The 23,702-nt window shown below is 41.6% G+C and overlaps 1 protein-coding gene across 3 annotated transcripts in view; it reads right to left on the reverse strand.

Moving 5' to 3' along the window:
• The window catches only part of AGO3 (argonaute RISC catalytic component 3), a 77,925-nt gene that overhangs the window by 37,708 nt on the left and 16,515 nt on the right, over positions 1-23,702 (reverse strand). For all 3 annotated transcript variants that reach the window (XM_029572097.1, XM_029572098.1, XM_029572096.1), the window contains exons 3-9: positions 23,074-23,194; positions 16,866-17,074; positions 16,303-16,439; positions 4,608-4,742; positions 3,547-3,634; positions 3,279-3,426; positions 766-885 (exon numbers count right to left, since the gene is read on the reverse strand). In XM_029572097.1, the coding sequence (XP_029427957.1) occupies positions 766-885; positions 3,279-3,426; positions 3,547-3,634; positions 4,608-4,742; positions 16,303-16,439; positions 16,866-17,074; positions 23,074-23,194 (958 nt within the window). The remainder of the gene's footprint in view (positions 1-765; positions 886-3,278; positions 3,427-3,546; positions 3,635-4,607; positions 4,743-16,302; positions 16,440-16,865; positions 17,075-23,073; positions 23,195-23,702) is intronic.

Consider the following 23,702-nt stretch of genomic DNA (forward strand, 5'->3'; position numbering starts at 1 on the left):
ACAGAAAAAGGGGTTCAATTAGTGCCCAAAACTCAGTAACCAGGACTGAAGTTTCGACGAAGTTTCAGACCTATGCTAATTCTACCCCTTTCTGCATTTCTCCATGAATTAACAAGACGACTGCTCACAAGCAAACCATTCAGGTGCAAATAACGGGAAGTTAATCAAACGACACAGAGGCGTCACATAATACAAGTAAATGTATTATGCACCAAAATACAATAAAGTCCGAGAATCTTTATTTATTCTTCAGCTTTTCATCAAAAGAGGCTGCCAGATGAGAAAGGGTGAACCCTGCTGCTTCAGCCAGAAACTTCCGCCTCTTTGCTAGGACAGCAGTTGAAAAATCCGCCTGTTCAGCTTCCTATGCTCCTCCCTGAGAGATTAACTTACAGCAAAAATGCCCTGCGTTTTGGGTTCTTCTGACAGGAAGGTGACACTTTGGGCCAAACACGAAATACGCTGACGTTTCAGCAATTCATCTGTCAATATTTAACAAAGTGAAAGCGTACTACGCTTTTTAAAACAAAAGTATCACACACTGTGTGTGTGATAAAATAATTGCAGGATGTGACCCGAGCACGTGATTCTGCAGTAAAGTCGCAGGAGACCTGCGGCGGGGACCGTTACCTACAAACTGTGTATTCAAAGGTTTAGGCCAGTTCACTAGACCACACTTTCTCAGTCAGAATGTATAGCTTGCATAATTTAGATACGTTCTTAATAATTTTGTCAGGGCAAAAGTACAATATTTCAGGGACTCACCAGCCTGCTGATCTCTTCCTGCCTATCTGGAGCCGATCTTGCGGTTGCTTTAATCATGGTGGACGTCTGATTGTCTGTCAGCTTCTTGATACATCGCTGGCCTGCCACAATGTTACACACCTACATAAAAAAAAAGGGTGAAAAAAGCCCATTAATAAAAAAAAATCCATATTTGTATCACAGAAAAGCAACACCATTCTCCCAAAGATTGACGGTGCAGAGAAAAAAAAAAGAGGTGAGCATGAGAGGTCGTAGCCGTCTGCAACTGACAGGTGCAACAGGAATCTTTTTGGTATTTGGGTACTTGCCAGGTTCTTGTGGCCTGGTTTGGCCTTTGTTGGAAACAGGATGCTGGGCTTGATGGACCCTTGGTCTGACCCAGCATGGACATTTCTTATGTTCTTATCCCAACTGCAAAATTCCAGTGAATATCCTTTGCGTATCACCTCCAGGACCCACTGGATCGACATGATCTTTACCCACCTGAAGCTCAGGAAGGTCCACCACCTGAGCCCGCTCCTCTCTTGGGCTGCCGGGGACGAAAGGACTGAGACCAATCGAAAGGCCGAGTCCGCTGAAAGATCATCCCACTGTAGGGACGAAAATGCCTGGAACCCCAGAAATGACCCCTCATACCAAAGGGACGTTGTAATTTTCTTATCCTCCAGCAACCAAGGCACCGGAGACTTGCCCCACTTACTGGCCAGTTTCTCCAACTCACTCCCAAACAAGAGCAAGACTTTAAAGGGCATCTTGGTAAGACTGGCTTTGGAAGCTGTATCAGCTGACACATTTCGCAACCAGAGTTGACGCCAGGCCACCATCACCGAAGCCACTCCTCTGGCCAAGGAACAGACCAAATCACAGCCTGAGTCTGCTAAAAAGATGGCAGAGGGCTCCATAACTGCTCTGGAATCCCCTCTAGACTCAACCTCCGGAGAGAGAAGCAGACAAGATCTCGCTATGGGGAGAGTTGTCAGCTTAGACACAGAACATACCAGAGCATCCACTTTGGGGAAAACACAAAACAAATACTCTTTCACAGCCGTATCCAGGAAATACAGGCCTTCCAATGTCTGACCCCCCTTTAAAATTTGCCTCTGGGGCACCGCATTCCAGATCGATCAATTCCTGGATGGGATTCATCACCAGGGAAAAAAAAAGAGGCTTTACGCAAGGAAACCAAAATGGGATTCTTCCTCAGCTCTGACATAGCATCTGCACCAGGAACACCCAGCTGTTTCAAAGTCTGGGAAATCAGGGCCGGCAGTTCATCTCTGTGAAAGAGCCGCAACATGGTCTGATACGGTTCCAGCCCTGGAGGAATTTCCCCATCTTCCAGGGACTCAGGGATCAACCTCATCATCAGTGCCATGTGGATTCCTGTCAAGAACACCTGCAGAGAGCCGGGATGAGCCCCAGCACCCAAGCATAGGACCAGAAGAAGGTGGAGCCACTGGCTGAGGATCCGACCAGACAGAAATGGGGGACGCGGAGGACTCAGCCTGAAAAAAAAAGGCTTGTGAGCCTTGAAAAAATTCCACCCAAGGGAAAAGCAGCCGGGTCCAGACCAAACCCAGAAGGAACTGGAGCTGGTCCCACAGAACTGCCCTCGCCTGCGGAGGAGCCAGCCAAAGGAGAACCAAGATCTGGCGTCCCTCCAGTCAAGGCTGTGACTTGGGAAGAGCCAGGCTTAGCAAAATGTGAGGAAGCCAACTCTCCCTGAGCGGCTGAGAAGCGCTGACACAGGTTATTTATTTATTAGTTTTATATACCATCATTCAGGGGGAAGCATCACAACGGTTTACATAATAAAAAAAAACAAAACAGAGTCCAGCTTAGGAAACATGATATAAAAATAAAATTACAATATTTTACAAAACAAATGCATTAAAAAAGTGACAGATTAAAATAAAATGATTAAAAAGTCATATTAACAAGTCAAAGGATAACGAGGAATCTTATCTGCTAGATAGTTCAGCTGTATCCTCATAAGCCTTCCTGTATGAACAGGAAACTGTGATTATTGTGCCTCACATGGTTACTAGAACTACTCTTGGCCAATTACTAAATATCAGTCTAAGCTCTTCTGTCCCCAGGAGCTTCAGCGTGCTACTTCTGCAGCATTCCCAGTCAGATACGCACTTCCAGCTTGTACATGGTTGTGCATAGTGCCACCTACTTGAAATATTCCCAATGTAATCTAGCAATCAGGGAGCCACTCTCATCACATTTGTATTGTTATTGAGGCTTTCAGGGCTATCAGGGCCAGAGAGCAGAATGAATGAAGAATCGTGCACCATCTTTCCCCATCCTATGACAGCGGTGCTGCGGGAAGCACCAGCAGGAGGGGGCTGAGCCATTTCAATGCATTTGCATCTCACAAAGTGAGAGACATCCCAATCTAGGTTCTCCTGCTGCCAAAACCCTGAATTACTAAGGTACTAACCTAAAATCTACCATCAAATTCTGTTGTAACAAGCAAAGTTATTTGTTTGAGGGTGGACATTTACCTCTAGGGGCAGATAGGTGTGTTTCTGCTCCTGCCCCACTTGTAGACATGGAAGGTGAGGATACTTCAGCTGCAGGTTGTACTTTTCTCGGAAGTACTGGGCCACTGTTCTCTCGACAGTTTGTCCATTCTCCAACTGTAAAGGAAAACTGAAGAAAAAGAAAGATGTTTCACCAAACCCAACAGGCAAGATATCTACGACAGAAAGGCCAGGCCTCGAGCTTAAGCATCCCAAAGTCAAGCTGCCAAGAGAAATAGCAGGCTCTTACGTTTGATGGCTGGCAGGTCTCCTTGTTACATTACAAACACGATATTTCCTCCTCATTGTTCCACAATGAGTCACTTCAACCTTCAGACCTACACGAAATGTGTAAAATGAATTTTTCAGCTTGCTTATATACATTACTAGGAGATATTTACACTAACATTTCTGCTTGCATTTCTTTTCCAGGGATGTGTTTCAGCAGTACCCGCGTACCTTGGGGACTTTACGTTACACAGGTAAAAATGGATGGTATCCATGTATTTTTTTTTGAGTCGTGTGCATACTATCCATAAAGTCCCTGAGATACACATGACCACCAAAACAGATGTTAACAAAATGTACATCCCTAGTTTTTTCCTTTCAGCTAACAAAATAATTTATTTCATATGAGATTGGTGTCTTGCTTTAATACAGGAAGGATTGGTAACACAGACTGCCTGTACTTAAAAAGAAATTTATTATCATTTACTGCTTCTATTCTATTAATAACTTACAGCAATTTAAGACATAAAACTTATTACATACATATCAATCACAATCAAAGAAATAAAAACTAAATACAAAATTTAAAATTACAACTTAACATGACAATGAGTTTGCATTAATTCCAAAGAGGCAAAAGCATCATTATTAAACCTCTAGTCATAGCTTGTCGATAAAAAAAAAAAGACTTTAACTAGACAGTACTGTCTTTATGGGGAAAGCTCAAAAGTCAACAGTGAGCAGAAATTACTTCTCAATACCAAACTGAGAACCAGTCAGGATATGGCATGCATGAGTGTATTTACTACATTTATATCATGAATGTCAAGGAGCTCCCTCTGCATTTTATTCACCTGGGAAAAGATTGACTAACTAATTTAAAAAGCCTACAACTGCTGCTTCCTACTTGGAACTGGATGTTTTCATTGTGAGCTACATGGACAATTTAGGCCCAATGGCCTTGCAAATGACAAGTTCCATAGATTAAGAAGTCAATCCTTCGTGCAAAGCTCTTTAAGTGCTGCATCACTAGTCTGCGTCAGACTGTCACAGCTACAAGGACAGGGTACCCTTTCTGCTCACCTTTTATCTCTTTGGTGAATTTGACCCGATGAGAATCAGTCAGAGGTCTTGGTTGTTCATCAATGTTATGAATGTCTAGGACTTCACACATGAACTGGATTACTGGTTGTGCTTTGTAGAAGGCAGTGGCAGACACTGGGAAGAGAGGATTAAAGTTTGAATCCTGAGCCTGCCTTCTGCTTCATAGGCTGTGAACATTGTCTGCGGCATCAGTAAAAGTGACCCTTAACATTCAGACTCGGGGTACACGCATGGCAGGTTCTGGAGGAAGCCACGGACCATGTCCTTGGCCCAAGCATGGACAGATCAGTTAGGAGCAGAAGTTACAAGGGGGAAAGCATCCAGGTAGTTGCAAATGACAGTTCATGATGCCACAGTTCCAATAGGGGCCAATGTTTCAATTTAATGAGGAAACTGCTTAACCAAAAGCCATGTTAAAAAAAAACAAACCCTACAGAGAAACAAAGCCATATGCTGACAAACATCAAAATGTTCTTTTCATGCTTCTGTCCCTCTTCTGATGCACTTCAGAGGTTCTCTTTCTTGACACAGTACACATTTTTCCTCAGTTACTCACTCAAAAAGACAATTATTCAGAAGTAAAATATAATGTGCTCCCGGAACAAAATAGCTGCATTCCAAGCAAGATGAATCGACGTAATTACATCCAGAGCCAAGGACCCAAGGAGTTCCAAACTGAATTTTAAAAATGCTTCACTAGTGTCCAGTTACCACTTAAGATGTGAGCTTTTATGCAGAAAGTGCAATACTTCACCCTGCAGCAACTTTTCAGTTCAATACAAAAGTGATCTTACAAAACCCCTAGCTTAAACCCGGACAAAAAAAATCCACACAAAAACAAGAGAGACACCGAACTCCTGCAAGCAATGAGCAGAAGCAAGTAATTCCTGAACAGGTATACAGGGCTATTTAAAGGGACCATGTCTACGACAAATTAGCACAGGTGAAAGACATCCTGTGCTTCCATCGTAGCGTGAACCACAGCACTCACGTTTATTTAGTAACATTCATATTTTTGTTCAACACATACTATGGGGAAACACGGACTTAGGTAAAAGTGTTTAGGTATAACAAATATATAGGTACTACCTACTTAGCCAACACATTTTGGGGCAGGGTGGGGGGGCTGGCCAAGATTGCCAACTCCAGAGAAATATTTTTACTAAGAGTCCAAAGGGGTTCCTCACTATCAGTAAAAATGTTCACATGCGGGGCCCTCTTTATGAAGCTGAATGTCACAGAGGCAGAGCTTCAGGAGACCTGGTACCAGCTGGACCAACTCCTTAGTTTCTGATCTGATCCCAAGTGTTCCTAACACTGGTCCTGCCCTTATATGAGGAAGATGGAGCTCTATTTGCCACTGCTATTACTTTTAGCGCACGTGTGACATGTTCACTACTGTTGTGAGCTGTCGGGCCATGAAAGCGTTGCAGGGTTTCCCTATAGAATGCTCATATATATATATATATGATATGCATTTCTTTATGAGAAGTCAATGTTATCTTTTTGTTTTGGTTTTTTTATTTAAACCAACAGCTTCCTCCAGCTCAGACAGAATCAAGACTGGGAACTGGAGGCCAGAGCCTTTATTTACAGTTACCTGTGGCCAGGGACCATACATCCAGCCAGCAGGTGGCGCTGTTGTGCAGTGAGACTCCCCGCCCAGGAAGGCTACTTCCCGTGCAACAGCCCTAGCCCCAGCCAGGCAACGTGCAGCACTGGCACCATAGAGAAGGAAGGGTCTTTTTGCAACACGTTTGCCTTTCGAGGCTGCAGTTGCTCATGCTTTGTGTCTTCCTAATCACTCTGTCTGTAGAGAGAATCCTTGGAGAGAACGCAGAAACCATAAAGAGAACAGTTTATAAATTATAAATCCAAAGACCAACTCCATTACTTTACACATGAAGCACAGCATGGTTGGGCGAGAGCAGAGAAAGTGAAACATAGAAACGACGGCAGAAGAAGACCAAACGGCCCATCCAGTCTGCCCAGCAAGCTTCCCACTTTTCTTTTTTTTTTTCTCATACTTATCTGTTTCTCTTGGCTCTTAGTAACCTTTTGGTTCTATTTCCCTTCCACCCCCACCATTAATGCAGAGAGCAGTGTTGGAGCTGCATAAGGATGTACAAGAGTTCATGTCAGTGCTGCCTGATAAAACCTTGCAACATTCTTTCAGCAGAGGTTAATGTAATGCCGAGACCAAGGAGTACTTTTAGTAATGAAAGCAGCACTAAGAAATTCGCACAAAAACCTGCTTTGAGAAAAGGGATAAGGCAGGCCTATACTCGTGCACTGTGCAACCACACACGTCTAAGGTGGGCTCTGACCCGGGTCTCATTCTTATTATCCCTACAGCCCTTGAGATAGTGTTAATCCACCTGAAAACTGACAGCAAACCTCTAACTGATTTACATTAAATTTGGACAGGAAAAGGATCAAGGTGTCATCGTTGAAAATACGTTGAAATCTTCTACTCAGTGTGCAGCAGCAGCAGCAGCCAAGAAAGCAAATAGAAGGCTCAGGATTATTAGGAAAGGAATTGGAGAATAAAACAGAAAATTTCATAATGAGGTGCAACCTCATCTTGAGTATTGTGATCACTTCAAGAAAGATATAGCAGAATTAGAAAAGGTACAGAGAAGGGCGACTGAGATGATAAAGGGGATGGAACAACTCCCCTATAAAGAAAGGTTAAAGAGGTCAGGACTCTTCAGCTTGGAGAAGAGACGGCTAAGGGGAGATATCAGAGGTCTGTAAAATAATGAGTGGAATGGAACGAGTAAACATTAATCAATTGTATACTCTTTTGAAAAGTACAAAGACCAGGGGAGACACAATGAAGTTACTGGGTAATACATTTAAAGCTAATAAGAGAAAATATATTTTTACTCAACACATAATGAAGCTCTGGAATTCATTGTCAGAGGATGTGGTGAAAGCTATTAGTGTAGCTGTGTTTAAAAAAGGTTTGGACAAGTTCCTGGAGGAAAGGTCCATAAACCATTAAGGTAGATTTGCAGAAATCCTCTGCTTATTCTTGGGATAAGCAGCTTGGTATCTCTCTACCCCTTGGGATCCTGCCGGGTACTTGTGACCTGGTTTGGCCACTGATGGAAACAGGATATTGGGGCTTAATGGACCCTTGGTCTGACTCAGTATGGCAAGCCTTATGTTCATGCTCTAGATCCCTTGCACCCTAGGACAAAAAAAAAAAGCAATTGGTGACCAATCTTGGCCTGCCTTGCTCTTCTTAAGCTCTGGAGCTGACCATATAGCAAGATGTCAATGAGCTCTTGATACAGTGAGTCACTCTCAGGCATTACAAATCAATTAAAAACAGCTCGGATTAAAGGCTCTGAAATAATATATTTAATCTTTAAAAAGGATATGTTGACAAAAAAACAGGGAGATCATAAAACCCCAAACTGGACATTACTCTGCTCCCATTTTCCTTTAAAGATAAATAATGAAAAATGTATATGCACATATTCTACACCTTTCAGCTCCTATGCCTCCACATACAAGACACAGCAGGGAGTGCAGCGAGGTGCTTTGCTTGTATTTTGATATCTGTAAGGAGGAGGGCAGCGTATAAATAAATGTAATGTAATTTATATTTTAACACCGATAAATCACTGCCATTTAAAAACTAAAACCATTTTCTACCTCATGGAACTCTGCTCAGCAAATAATGAGTTCAACAGCAAGAGAGTTATTAGTTTTTATATTATGAATCAGTTTTTCACAAATGGAAGTCAAAGCCAACATTTATTGCAAAGCAGGGTACAAAACTCTTGCATCAATTTATCATCAGAAAAGGTTAGCTACAAATAATTATTATATAATCTTACCAAGTAAGAACAAGATCTTTCACCTTAAAAATCAGAATGTCACCTTTCAAAAGTTAAGCGATGTATGGTACAGTTAAAACCAAAAATCAGTCCACGTTTTTAAGGTCTGGCCACACGCAAGAAAAAGTTGAGGCTGCAAGCTATCATCTATTAGCAAGACAAGTAGCAGACTGGCCAGCTCAGGTTTCTTAGGTGCATAAAATACTAATAGAAAATATTTAGATTCAAATAGGGTTCTGGATTTCACCATTACATAGTAACTCAATGGATGACAGACCAAATGAGCCCATCCAGTGGAGCTTTCTCCACTTTGTCCCATGTGCGACTCAACCCACCCCATCTCATCTCAACACTCTCTTCCTACCACTGCCCTGCATATCTGGCTAAAAATGCTTTCCTCCACCACCTCTGCTGTTAGGCCATTACAGGCACTCTCATCTTTAACTTTCACTCTTACAAGATCAATACTTTATCACCATAGCCACCAAAAATGGTGAGGTCATTAACCAAAATTTGAGGTTTGGGTTTTAAACTATGGTCCCTCCATGCAAGTCATCCCAGCCTTCCTGAAAGGGTTGTAAATCATTGCTCCATACAGACTACAAATTATGTCTTAAAATAAAACCGAAGCCAGAGAACTAGGAGTCAAGATACAACATAAACCTTCCTGTCGCTATCCTGCTGGTGACCTCACCTGTGGAAACTTGTCTGTGTTTTATTACTTTACTCAACTGATCCATGTAGCACCCAAACCCTTAAAGGACCCAACCCTCTCCAGAAGCAGAATCAAGTATCAATTTAACTACAATCGAGCCCCCCCCCCCCCCCCCAATAAAAATTAAACCATGTCAAAAAAAGTACTTACCAGTCTCGGGATGTGCCTACAAACTTTCAAAAAGAAACGAAAGACTTGGCTGTTCTCCCGAGCCTTCCCCGCCAATAGCACAACAGCCTGATTTACAACTATTCCGTCACTCATGTAAATAAACAAATTCTAACCGTATTCTCAAGTCATCATGCGGTCGGCTCTCTGCCTCCCTCTCATATTCCATTGTATATAGTAATTTATCTTCATTCTCCCCCTCTTTTTTTCCTTCTCCCAGTTAAGGCATCCTTGTTATAATGTAACTTTATGCTCCTCTAAATTGTTTCTGGTTGACTGGTTGGTTATAGTTACTGCTTAGTTCGATGTAAACAGAGTTGATTTGATTTGTATCAAGAAAGTCGGTATATAAAAGCATTTAATAAATAAATAAATAAATGTGTACTAGGGTCAGGTTCCTATTTTACAGAGATCTGCAAAGTACTCCATCCATTTCTAAATCACACTGACAAAGTCATCAGCAGCTAAGGGGCTTCTGATCCACCCAGTGCATCACCCATCTGACCCAAATATGCTTGAACCATAAAAGAAATGAAGCAATTCCCATGCGCCTCTGTCTCCTCATATCATGTCCAGCTTGAGCTTCAGAATTTTGCTAGTTGATATTTTACACAAAAATGTCCATTTGAATAGAGCGTCTTATTTAACAGCAAATAGAAAAAAAAAAAGACATTTTACACTAATCTGTAGGAGGGTTAAGCAATAAATTTGAAATGTTTCCAGTTGTCCAAGCCCATAAAAACACCAGAAAATGTTCTTCCATCATGTGTCACTATCAGACCACTGAATTTGTATGACACATAGTGCCTGATGCCTACAGAAATGTTCTACTGAATGAAGACACATGGCTAACCTCCCCACCACCAGCAGCTAGCCTGGCAACCTCAGCTTTCTGTCACTGGAAAAAGAACAAGGCCAGATATGACGTAGACACCACTGGATCACCACGCTGGCTGTAGTTTAATCCTTTCCATTGAAAGCCTATTTTGAGACTAGAAGCAGTGTTAAAAAGATTGTTCTGGGCTCCCTATTTTAAAGCAGATCATATTGGTTAAGTGTTTCCATGTCAAGCTGTAGATAAGGCAGCAAACTGTAAACATTACTGCATTTTTTTTTAGATGCAAAGAATGTTTGCACAAATTATCTGGCATTCTGAAGCCCTGAAGCCTTCCTGCTGCCTCTTTTTGACCTCATGAGGCAGGTGCCTCTATTGGAACATACAATAAAAACAAAAAAAAGAGCTGGTCAATATGCTTGTAAACCGTTATGATGGCTTTATAATAAAGCTGAATGACGGTATATAAAACCTGATAAATAAATAAATAAATAAATAAATATGCAAGCTCGATGTCATCACTTAAATGATCTGAATCCGTGCATTTCCACGAAGGTGCTCGCAGCCCATTGCGAGGCAAGAGGCATTAAGATTATTTCCACTAAAATTCTGACATCAGGTTTGCATATTGACCAGCTCTTCCTTTTGTTATTGTTCCTGCTGCTAGATTTATGACCAAACAGATTTCATTTGGTAGCATTTTAAGGTAAAACTGTTTTAGTTTGGTGCCAGATCTATTGCTTTTATGTTTTGACTCATAGTTGGTCACACTGAGATGAGATGAATCCTTTCAATGCATTCTTTAATGGCTGCGCACACAAAAGTGTGCAGGTCGGTGTACACTGTATTTGGGTTTGCAGTAGCATTTCTACAGTGCTTCTAGACAAGAAAATATACCCAAGAGATTTGCAAAAAAGCACCATTTGCAAGCAGAGCAGAGCAAAGCAAGTGCTAGCCCAAAACCACAATGCTGCTGTACTACTTGTCTTCCTTGGCAGAAAACCAAAGGCAGCAAGCTATTTACAAACCAACAGATTTTAGTTTCACTTAAAAAGAATTAGTTTGCTTTGTTTAAATGAAATCACCAAACTTAGAGCCATAAGAATCAACAGGGGACAAATGGCATATTTATAAGGAACATCTGTGATGCTACAAGCCAGAATTTAAGCAATGGCAACTGTTCCAGTGCCAAATTTTCAAATGTGCCAGACTGTCATCACTGTTGCCATGCTGGTATTTGGGCCTACTGCCACCGCACAAGCTCCACAGCAGTGACTGGAGAGTTCAGTGCCAACAGGCCCTGTCGCCCGAGTTTACATTACAACAGGAAGCGAATATGGGAGGAGGCGGCAGAGCACAACAGAGCCTGTAAGCATGTGACAGCTGCTGGGGGGGTTCCCAGTCCTGAGAGTAGGGGAGGGTGAGCATTCCTTCCCCCACCCAACTGCCTATGGGTTTAGAGTCTGAGGTTCATGGAGGTGGCCCTTTTCTCTCTTTAAAAGAGTACCACTCTCACCTATCCTGCAACCATGCCCTACTAATGCTCCATCAACAAGCGGAGGACAGAAACGCCATCACTGAAAGTAACATTGGGTCAACACCGATTCTAAATGATAAAAAGCCTGCACAAGCAGACAGATCCTCCACATCTGAAGATGTAAAGTGGCTTGGGCTACTGCTGCAGGAGGGGATGAAAGATCCTAATGCAAGGAGATATTTCCCTAGAGAAGGGATCGGCGAGCTGAGCGCTTGTATGGATGGGCAGACAAAATGAGCCGTAGCGTCTTTCGCTGCTCTCATGTTTCCTGAAAAAGGCAATTGACTTGCCGGCAAACAGACATTGACAAGTTGCATCAAAAAGCTTCTGAAATTTATGTCAAGCAGCAAGATTTTTCACTACTACCACCATTGGATATTATCGATGTAATGCTAAAATACAAGGGTGTGAGGTGTGGGTGGGTGCAGTGGAGATTATGGATGTTCTTATACTGTTAATTGTGGCATTTCAATAAATACTGTATGAAGTAAAAAAAATATGAACTTAGGTTTTCTTTCCTGAAAACTTGTATAATTCAGCATGGATTATTCCTCATTGCATCTGATAACAGGGCTTTTGATGTACATATTTAAAAAACCTTAAACAGAGGGAATATTCCCTTTAGCTGGAACACATGACATACATTACCTAGGTAGGCCCTTCTAGTCACTGTTAAGAATTTTCTTATTTCTTACTTTTGGGAAAATATTCAATATAATTTTAGCCTACATCATCAGTAATTCACTTCAAATGTTAGTTACTGTCTGTGTTAAAGGCCCTTATTTACGCCACACTTATAAGCTGGGGGTAAATGTCTATCAGCAATTCATATTTAATAAATCACAGTAACAGGACTGCAATGGCTGACTTGAGGAAATGCAGTAAAGTCTTGCTGTTTTTATATTTAAGTACGGCTTCCATTTAATAAGCTTTTTTCCCTCTCGTTTAGAAAGAGAAATCTGAAAGCCAAAGAAAGTTGTGGGCCCAAGGACGATGTCCAGCATCATTTCAATTTTCTGTTCCTACGCCTTTATCCTGTTCACCATTAAGAGAGTAAGTCAGCAATCTGAAGGGCTTCCTCTAACCCTGACTGACTGAGGGACAAAAGAATTAGTGAACTACTAACAAGCTAAGACTTGTCTTCCGGCGTTCATCAAGGACCGAGCTGCACGTTAAATAAAGCAACGCCCGATGAGTGCACACTCGTGCAGCAGCAACCCGAACAAGTCTGACCTGACCCCCAAGAGTATTAACTATTCAGTGCTCTGGGAGGTGGAACTTCAAAGCTAATTTAAGTAGGACATGTTTGCTAAGCTTGGGCTTTTTTTTTCCCCCACAGTATCATTTTGAAAATACACCCTAAAAGTGGCGTCTTCAAAAACAACTGAGTCATTAGGCAGGGCCAGGAGAAAGTTGAGTCTTTGTGGGTTCTGCTAGTTTTCAGAAGACCAAAAAAAGCACGCATGAGCTTCCAAGAGTACACAGGCTCTCTCCTTTAGATCTGGTGGCTCTGAAAAGCTCACCTACTGCAACAGCTTTTTGTTGGCCCAGCCTTCCTTTTAAATTAAAATCTCTGACTAAATTTCTTGGCTTGTGATGACCTGCAGGAGAGAGCTGGACTCCTGACCTTCAGGGCTCTAAGCTTTCCCTGCATTTGCTTCATCACTCGCCCTCTAACTCATTCAAACCCGTAACAAGGCAGCTATGCAGGGCGCTCAGATGAGCAGAGAAAGGGAAAAACAAAACCCAAAGACCACACTGAGCGCCTGCATTTCTCAGGGCTTATGAGAGCCTCCCTATTCTTTCACATACATGGCTAACTAGTCTTATGTAAGTGTCAGTGTCGAGGGTACTTAACTTACTAGTCTAAAAAACTTCTTGAACAGACAAGGAAAGGTGGCTAGAAACAGAGAGCAAATCTTCTCCTGTGCATCATTTGACTGGGGTGGCACAAGTCCTACAGTCAGACAAGTACCACTGCTCGAATAAATTCTTGAGGGAAGAGGAGATTTATTCTATTTATGGACATGTCAAATACTGATGCCGAACGGAAGGTTGCACTCCCGTCATGCACAAACACCAAAAAGCAAGACTTCCACTTGTTCACTTAACAACCTAGTTTAAACCTTTTTGTTTAAAAAGCATCAAAAGGACCACTGCTTTCAAACTTCACACTGACATAGGTCCACCACACCCCTTTCTGATGGCTCTGTCTACATGTACATTTTACCCAACAGAAAGAGATTCAAATGCAAACTACAGACACAGTCATTCAAAAATGCGTATAAACTAACTTAAAACACCAGAAAATAGAGAGCCACAAAGTCAAGAACAACAAAAATGTACCCACTGAGAGAATAAATGAGAAGGAACGTTTATCTGGTCCTTACCTTAAGTACTAGACCAGTTACTGATATGTTACAGAAAACTCTCTAGATAGATTTTAATGCCTGTACAGGAATACTAAATGTGTAACCAATCATGGTTATAACTATGAATGTCACTTTGTAAACCAAGGTGATCTATAAATGGAACAGCAACATACAAAATGTCCATACAAATAAATAAATAAATGTATGCAAAATACCAATCCCATGTAACTCCTTCCTCTCATAAAAGGAACAGGGAGAAAAGGCCTTTTACTCTGCCAAAAACGTTTCTAGCATTCACTTAGCAACTTTTACTGCCTGCATTTAACGTCCTCATTCTGACTTTAGTGTGGCGTTCCCACAACGGTTGAAAACATAAGCAAGGCAGATCCAGTTTCATGATAAATGGAGGGGGAACACAAGTAACTGCAATCAGAATAAGAAAGGTCAGCCATACAAGCCACCTTGATAAAAGATTTAGTTCATGTCCACAAGATAAGTCAATGTGGTTCATTTAATTTACTGGTTTATATTCTGCCTCCCCACCTGCATACACTTCCCAAAGCAGTGAACATTAAAAAAAAACAAATTCAATCTTGTGAGACATCATTAAGCCCTGGTGCTCCTCTAACACCTGAACCACCAACGGGAAGAGGAGGAGGTGAATTTACATTCGAGGATACCACCCAAACTCTGGCTTTCTTATCATCTTCGGATAAAAGGGGGGTAGTGGGAACAGAATCCCAAGGGGTAGAAAGCCAGAATCAGGGTAGTAGTACCGTTTTGGCTTCTACGGTAAAAAAGATGGAAGGTAGACAGGCGGAAACGCTAGCTGGCGTATCAATAATTGTTCCTACAAAATTTACTATGGAGGAAATTGGTGGTTTAATTCTTTCAATCCAAAAGTCTATCAATGACTTGACTAAGACAGTTCAACAAAGTTTAGATAACAATAAAATCTTGCAGATAAAAACTGAAAAAATAGAGAAATCAGTGATAAATCTAGAACAAAAAATGGAAGAGGTAGAAAAAGTGCAAGTAAATTTAATTAAATCAGAGAAATTTCAATTAAGTAAAATAGAACAGATGGAAAATCAAATTAGAAGAGCAAATTTGAGAATTCTTAATTTTCCTAGGACTCATCTGTTGTCTCCTAGAGAACTGTTTAAAAGCTATTTATTAAATATTCTAAAGTATTCAGAGGATTCACTTCCTCTAATATCCAGGATATATTATATAACTCAGAAAATAGAAGGTACAGATGGACCAGAACTAATTCAAGGAAATTTAAATGAGGATATAAATGTATCTGAGCTGTTAGAAAAGTATTCAGATTTGCAGATTAAAAATCGTGCCACTTTAATTATTCAGTGTGCAGATATTTCTCAAAGGGATTTAATACTTAGATTATATTTTAGAAATCAAAATTCCTTGTTTCATGGATCCCCAATTAGAATTTTTCCAGATGTTTCATTAACCACGCAATTGAGGAGAAAATAATTTTTGTCTATGAGAGAAAGTGTTATTCAAAAGGGTGCAAAATATGTATTGCGTTTTCCTTGCAAATGTATTCTAACATATCAGAATTCAAGATACGTATTTAATTATCCAGATCAGCTGCGAGAATACCTAGATGCCTGATTCCATCATAAAATACCTTAGTAATAAGGAAGGAGCAATTAAAGAATATATAGTTCAGACACAGTTAATTGTTGGTAATTGCTTATGAAATACTGCTCTTTTCTTTCTGCACATTAGACAGGTTTCGTTATTACTTTCAGTACCAGTCTTAGATTATCACAGATGAGATGGAAAGATGTTTTCTGTAAAGTGGAATTTATGTTTTGTTTAATTGTTTGGAGATTTATCTGTGTTTTATCTTCTGTAATGAATTATAATAAGTTCAATAAAAATAAAATTAAAAAAAAAAATAAAATCTTGTTTTACATCAAAATCATCAATAAAAATACAACAAAACCCTGCAAGCTCTTAGCATCACAAGCCTCCAATAACCATCTACATGCTCTATACAAACCACTTCTCTCCTACCGTCTCCCTAATAACTTTTGGCAGATAGCTTTATAAAAGAATGTCAGTTCCACATTTTTGTTGGCAAGACCCTGTTCCTAACATTAATTCCAGTTGTGCTTTGTTTAAAAAAATCTCTTGCAAGTACATAAACAGAGTCTCGATCCTTACCATCAATATTGAGCATCATTTTCCACATAGCAGGCCGAACAGACTGATGGAAGCCAAACCAAACCTCTCTCCCGCCTCCCAGGGGATGGTCATATCCTTCAGGTGCTGAGAAGAAGGAGCGTCCTACAGGTGTGTATCTTTAAAAGGAGAAAAATATGCACAAAGCATATTCTATATTTCCATAACTACTACAAAACCTCCCCCACCACGTGACACAACAAGAAATATGAAGCAGATATGTTTCTGCGGAGATTCTAGGGAGGTTCAACTAACTAGGGACAACTTTATTGTTCTTTTACAGGTTTTGTTAACTTTAAGGATGGATACAGATTACACTACTTTTTGACATGAAAAACAGAAATAAATGAAGAAATTATCTAAACATTTTTGTATACAGAAAACAATCTGAACTAAATGTAAACAGTTGCAAACATGGCCTCTTCTGTTTCACTAAATTGTGACTTTCTGCACATTTTTTAAATTTCCTTCTGTAACAGCGACTCTGACCACTTCGGTGTCATTCAGAGAACTCAGTCAGGCCAGTTTAGCTGGCAGAAACTTACTTCATGGAGGGTAAGTGCCGCAGCACCACATCCACAGCATGTACCGGGTTGGTGCTAATTGGTTTGTCCAGTTCCAAAGGCTCTGGAATAGTCCGTCCCGTGAGCACTTCATGGAGTAAATGCCAGCTCACCCGGGAAACAAACTTTATTGATGCCTTGAAGGGACGATCCTTCCCCCCCTCTCCTGGTAATGTTACATCCAAATCCACCTGTTTGGGAGAAATAACACAACGAGGCCTCCAATTCATTTTGGGAATATCAATGTTTCTCATGTGAAAAGAAAATGAATCAAGTGCAGAAGGAATTCACTGGCAGAGTTGTCACTGGGCTGCCCTTTTGGCTAACCATGGACCTTAGAAAGTTTGCTATACCCTTCAGCATTAGTCTGTGTTAAGATAAGATAAGAACATGCCATGCTGGGTCAGACCAAGGGTCCATCAAGTCCAGCATCCTGTTTCCAACAGAGGCCAAAACCAGGCCACAAGAACCTGGCAAGTATCCAAAAACTAAGTCTATTCCATGATACTGTTGCTAGTAATAGCAGTGGCTATTTTCTAAGTCAACTTGATTAATAGCCATTAATGGACTTCTCCTCCAAGAACTTATCCAATCCTTTTTTAAACACAGCTATACTAACTGCACTAACCACATCCTCTGGCAACAAATTCCAAAGTTTAATTGTGCGTTGAGTAAAAAAGAACTTTCTCCGATTAGTTTTAAATGTGCCCCATGCTAACTTCATGGAGTGCCCCCTAGTCTATTATCTGAAAGAGTAAATAACCGATTCACATCTACCCGTTCTAGACCTCTCATGATTTTAAACACCTCTATCATATCCCCCCTCAGTCGTCTCTTCTCCAAGCTGAAAAGTCCTAACCTCTTTAGTCTTTCCTCATAGGGGAGTTGTTCCATTCCCCTTATCATTTTGGTAAACCTTCTCTGTACCTTCTCCATCGCAATTATATCTTTTTTGAGATGCGGCGACCAGAATTGTACACAGTATTCAAGGTGCGGTCTCACCATGGAGCGATACAGAGGCATTATGACATTTTCCGTTTTATTCACCATTCCCTTTCTAATAATTCCCAACATTCTGTTTGCTTTTTTGACTGCCGCAGCATACTGAACCGACGATTTCAATGTCTTATCCACTATGACACCTAGATCTCTGTCTTGGGTTGTAGCACCTAATATGGAACCCAACATTGTGTAATTATAGCATGGGTTATTTTTCCCTATATGCATCACCTTGCACTTATCCACATTAAATTACATCTGCCATTTTGATGCCCAATTTTCCAGTCTCACAAGGTCTTCCTGCAATTTATCACAATCTGCTTGTGATTTAACTACTCTGAACAATTTTGTGTGGTCTGCAAATTTGATTATCTCACTCGTCGTATTTCTTTCCAGATCATTTATAAATATAATGAAAAGTAAGGGTCCCAATACAGATCCCTGAGGCACTCCACTGCTCACTCCCTTCCTCTGAGAAAATTGTCCATTTAATCCTACTCTCTGTTTCCTGTCTTTTAGCCAGTTTGCAATCCACGAAAGGACATCGCCACCTATCCCATGACTTTTTACTTTTCCTAGAAGCCTCTCATGAAGAACTTTGTCAAACGCCTTCTGAAAATCCAAGTATACTACATCTACCGGTTCACCTTTATCCACATGTTTATTAACTCCTTCAAAAAAGTGAAGCAGATTTATGAGGCAAGACTTGCCCTGGGTAAAGCCATGCTGACTTTGTTCCATTAAACCATGTCTTTCTATATGTTCTGTGATTTTGATGTTTAGAACACTTTCCACTATTTTTCCTAGCACTGAAGTCAGACTAACCGGTCTGTAGTTTCCCGGATCGCCCCTGGAGCCCTTTTTAAATATTGGGGTTACATTTGCTATCCTCCAGTCTTCAGATACAATGGATGATTTTAATGATAGGTTACAAATTTTTACTAATAGGTCTGAAATTTCATTTTTTAGTTCCTTCAGAACTCTAGGGTGTATACCATCCGGTCCAGGTGATTTACTACTCTTCAGGTTTGTCAATCAGGTCTACCACATCTTCTAGGTTCACCGTGATTTGATTCAGTCCATCTGAATCATTACCCATGAAAATCTTCTCCAATACGGGTACCACCCCAACATCCTCTTCAGTAAACACCGAAGCAAAGAAATCATTTAATCTTTCCGCGATGGCCTTATCTTCTCTAAGTGCCCCTTTAACCCCTCGATCATCTAACGGTCCAACTGACTCCCTCACAGGCTTTCTGCTTCGGATATATTTTTAAAAGTTTTTACTGTGAGTTTTTGCCTCTACGGCCAACTTCTTTTCAAATTCTCTCTTAGCCTGTCTTATCAATGTCTTACATTTAACTTGCCAATGTTTATGCTTTATCCTATTTTCTTCTGTTGGATCCTTCTTCCAATTTTTGAATGAAGATCTTTTGGCTAAAATAGCTTCTTTCACCTCTACTTTTAACCATGCCGGTAATCGTTTTGCCTTCTTTCCACCTTTCTTTATGTGTGGAATACATCTGGACTGTGCTTCTAGAATGGTATTTTTTTTTTAACAATGACCATGCCTCGTGCACATTTTTTACTTTTGTAGCTGCTCCTTTCAGTTTTTTTCTAACAATGTCTCATTTTATCAAAGTTTCCCTTTTGAAAGTTTAGCACAAGAGCCGTGGATTTGCATACTGTTCCTCTTCCCATCATTAATTCAAATGTGATCATATTATGATCGCTTTTGCCAAGCGGCCCCACCACCGTTACCTCTCTCACCAAGTCCTGTGCTCCACTGAGAATTAAATCTAAAATTGCTCCCTCTCTCGTCGGTTCCTGAACCAATTGCTCCATAAAGCTATCATTTATTCCATCCAGGAACGTTATCACTCTAGCATGTCCCGATGATACATTTACCCGGTCAATATTGGGGTAATTGAAGTCTCCCATTATTACCGCACTACCAATTTGGTTAGCTTCCCTAATTTCTCTTAGCATTTCACTGTCCGTCTCACCATCTTGACTTGGTCGACGGTAGTATACCCCTATCACTATAGTCTTCCCCGACACACAAGGGATTTCTACCCATAAAGATTCAGTTTTGCATTTAGTCTCATGCAGGATGTTTATCCTGTTGGACTCTATGCCATCCCGGACATAAAGCACCACACTGCCTCCCGGGTGCTCCTCTCTGTCATTGCAATATAATTTGTACCCTGGTATAGCACTGTCCCATTGGTTATTCTCCTTCCACCATGTCTCTGAGATGCCAATTAAGTCTATGTCATCATTCACTGCTGTACATTCTAATTCTCCCATCTTACTTCTTAGACTTCTGGCATTAGCATATAAACATTTCAAAGTTAGTTTTTTGTTTGTATTTTCATTCTGCTTTTTAATTGATAGGGATAAGTTAGAATTTTTTAGCTCAGGTGAGTTTTTAGTTACAGGCACTTGGACTACGTTTCTTATTATTGGAACCTCACTGTCGGGATGCCCTGATTCTAATGCATCATTAGTATCCTTTGAAGATACCTCTCTCTGAACCATGCACTGCTGAGTGACTGTCGGCTTTCCCCTTTGTTCTAGTTTAAAAGCTGCTCTATCTCCTTTTTAAAGGTTAGCGCCAGCAGTCTGGTTCCACCCTGGTTAAGGTGGAGCCCATCCCTTCGGAAGAGACTCCCCCTTCCCCAAAAGGTTCCCCAGTTCCTAACAAAACTGAATCCCTCCCCCCTGCACCATCGTCTCATCCACGCATTGAGACTCCAGAGCTCTGCCTGTCTCTGGTGACCTGCGCGTGGAACAGGGAGCATTTCAGAGAATGCTACCCTGGAGGTTCTGGATTTAAGCTTTCTACCTAGGAGCCTAAATTTGGCTTCCAGAACCTCCCTCCCACATTTTCCTATGTCGTTGGTGCCCATGTGTACCACGACAGCTGGCTCCTTCCCAGCACTGTCTAAAATCCTGTCTAGGTGACGCGTGAGGTCCGCCACCTTCGCACCAGGTAGGCATGTTACCAGGCGATCCTCATACCCACCAGCCACCCAGCTATCTACATTCCTAATAATCGAATCACCAACTATGACAGCCGACCTAACCCTTCCCTCCTGGGCAGTAGGCCTTGGGGAGATATCCTCAGTGCGAAAGGACAATGCATCACCTAGAGAGCAGGTCCTTGCTACAGGATCCTTTCCTGCTGCACCCGGTTGATGTTCTCCAATCATGAGACCTTCCTCCTCCAAGGCAGCACCAGGGCTGCCAGTCTGAAGTTGGGACTTGGCTATGTCCCTGAAGGTCTCATCTGTAAACCTCTCTGTCTGCCTCAGCTCCTCCAGGTTTGCCACTCTAGCCTCCAGGGATCGGACTTGTTCTCTGAGAGCCAAGAGCTCTTTGCATCACATGCACATGTACAACTTCTCACCGGCAGGTAAAAAATCATACATGTGACACTCGATGCAAAAGACTGGGAAGCCCCCCCTCTTGCTGCTGGACCTGCTGCCTTCACCTCAATTTTGATCAGTTCCTAGTTAAGTTTTAGGTTGCTATGGGAGTAGGAATGTGTCTAATTAACGTCCTTTAAATGTATTAGTGAATTCACTATATGTCTGGTAGTGGCCTCCCGGGGTCTGATCAAACTCTCAAAGTTTTTGTTGTTGGGTTTTTTGGGGGTTTTTTGTGAAAGTGGCACCTGCCTATAAATTTAAAGGTTGAGCTAGGGGTGGGTGGGTGAGGGGTGGGAGGGTTGGGAAATCCAAACAGTCTAACTTTAGTTAGTCAGCCAGAGTGACTCACTGCTCTCTTGATTAACAAATGTTGGTCCCTATTCAAACCAAATTACACTACCTCAACACCTTTCCAAGGTGAGTAACTGAGCTGAACTTTTCAACCTTTTTATTAGGTATACACTGCTCCTAGCTTATTTCTAGCTTCTGGCTACTTTTTTTTTTGGTGTTTTTTTTTTTTTTTTTTAAATACAAACACTCAGTATTAAATACAAACACTCACGGGCGGATTTTAAAAGCCCTGCTCGCGTAAATCCGCCCGGATTTACGCGAGCAGGGCCTTGTGCGCCGGCACGCCTATTTTCCATAGGCTGCCGGCGTGCGCAGAGCCCCGGGACGCGCGTAGGTCCCAGGGGTTTTCGAAGGGGGCGTGTCGGAGGCAGGACCGGATGACGCGGCGTTTCGGGGGCGGGACCGGGGGCGTGGTGCGGCCCGGAGGCGTGGTCCAGGCCTCCGGACCAGTCCCCAGGTCGGAAGACGGTGCGCCAGCAGTCTGCGTAGATTTACGTCTGCTTCTCACAGGCGTAAATCTAGGGACAAAGGTAAGGGGGGAGGTTTAGATAGGGCCGGGGGGGTGGGTTAGGTAGAGGAAGGGAGGGGAAGGTGAGGGGAGGGCGAAAGAGAGTTCCCTCCGAGGCCGCTCTGATTTCGGAGCGGCCTTGGAGGGAACGGAGGCAGGCTGCGCGGCTCGGCGTGCGCAGGCTGCCCAAAATCGGCAGCCTTGCGCGCGCCGATCCAGGATTTTAGAGGATACGCGCGGCTATGCGCGTATTTTATAAAATCCAGCGTACTTTTGTTTGCGCCTGCTGCGCATACAAAAGTACGCTTTTTTTAAAAATCTACCCCTCAGTACTTAAAAGTCTGCAAACACTCAGTTCTGCAGACTTTTAAAAATAAACACATTACCTACTACTTACTAGCTGCCTTATTGACTATTTAAAAATACAAACAGTCTAAATTGTTTATTCACTGCCTTACTGACTATTAAAAGCACAAAACACACAAACAAGGGAAAAGGGAGAAGCTGCAGAAACCCGGTCTAGAGAGCATTAGTTCTTTTTAATATAGCAATAAAAATAAAAAATAAGGGCAAGCCAAGAAGATGAGCACAATGAGTTAGGATATTTTATTTTTAGAATACTTCCAATTGGGTAGAACAGTTGGTTCAATTGCCTTGGTTTTAAAAAAATTTTTTACAGTTAATACAAGGCAAAATAAATATTAACAAAACTAGTTAAGGCATGACATGTTTAGCTTCTCTAAAGTAAGCTTGTAATTACATAATATGGACACCGACTTCCACAGTATCTCCTCAAACTTTATACAACTGTTTTGAGACCTGGAATATTAATTACAAAAATATTTATTTCTTGGCAGCATTGATTTTAACTTTTTGAAGCAGTATTCACTTTTCTTACCCCAGTAGTTGCTACCGGGAGTGGATTGGCGGTGTAGAGGCTCCTTTTCCCATCATAAACTGGTCTTCGATCCCCAAATATGGTGACTTTAAAATGCTGAACCATAGAATCTACCACTTCCCTAAAAATATAAAATTAAAACAAGCAGCTCAGTAAATTACAATCAAACAGCAGTTGAAGAAACATACCAGGTTCAGTGGCAGGCTTCACAAAAAGTGAAATATTCTAAGCAATCAGAAAGTGACTACCCTATGTTATTTAATACCTGTTACCTCCTTAAAAGGCTCAGGCTTTTCACATTACATCAGAAGGAAAAGGAACACTGCAACAGTGGGCACTTATGGACTCACTGCCAGCACAAGTTGTGAAAAGGCCTAGAGTCCATCATTTCTGATTTATTAGATGAGCTTTGGGCAGGCAACACCCATCATTTATTTTTGTAACTACAACAAGGTCAACCTGACTAATAGCTTAACCTGAGAAGACACTTCGGGACAGATCGGAGTCTATGATCATATCCAGCAGTGCTCCAAAATGCATCACCATGCCAATACGAAAGGGACTAGATGAACATTTTTTCCAACAGGATCTGCTCAGAATTCAAGTGACTCCAGGCTTGCCCATTTTAG

This window comes from Rhinatrema bivittatum, chromosome 11 (assembly GCF_901001135.1).
Source record: "Rhinatrema bivittatum chromosome 11, aRhiBiv1.1, whole genome shotgun sequence".
NCBI classification, from domain to species: Eukaryota; Metazoa; Chordata; class Amphibia; order Gymnophiona; family Rhinatrematidae; genus Rhinatrema; species Rhinatrema bivittatum.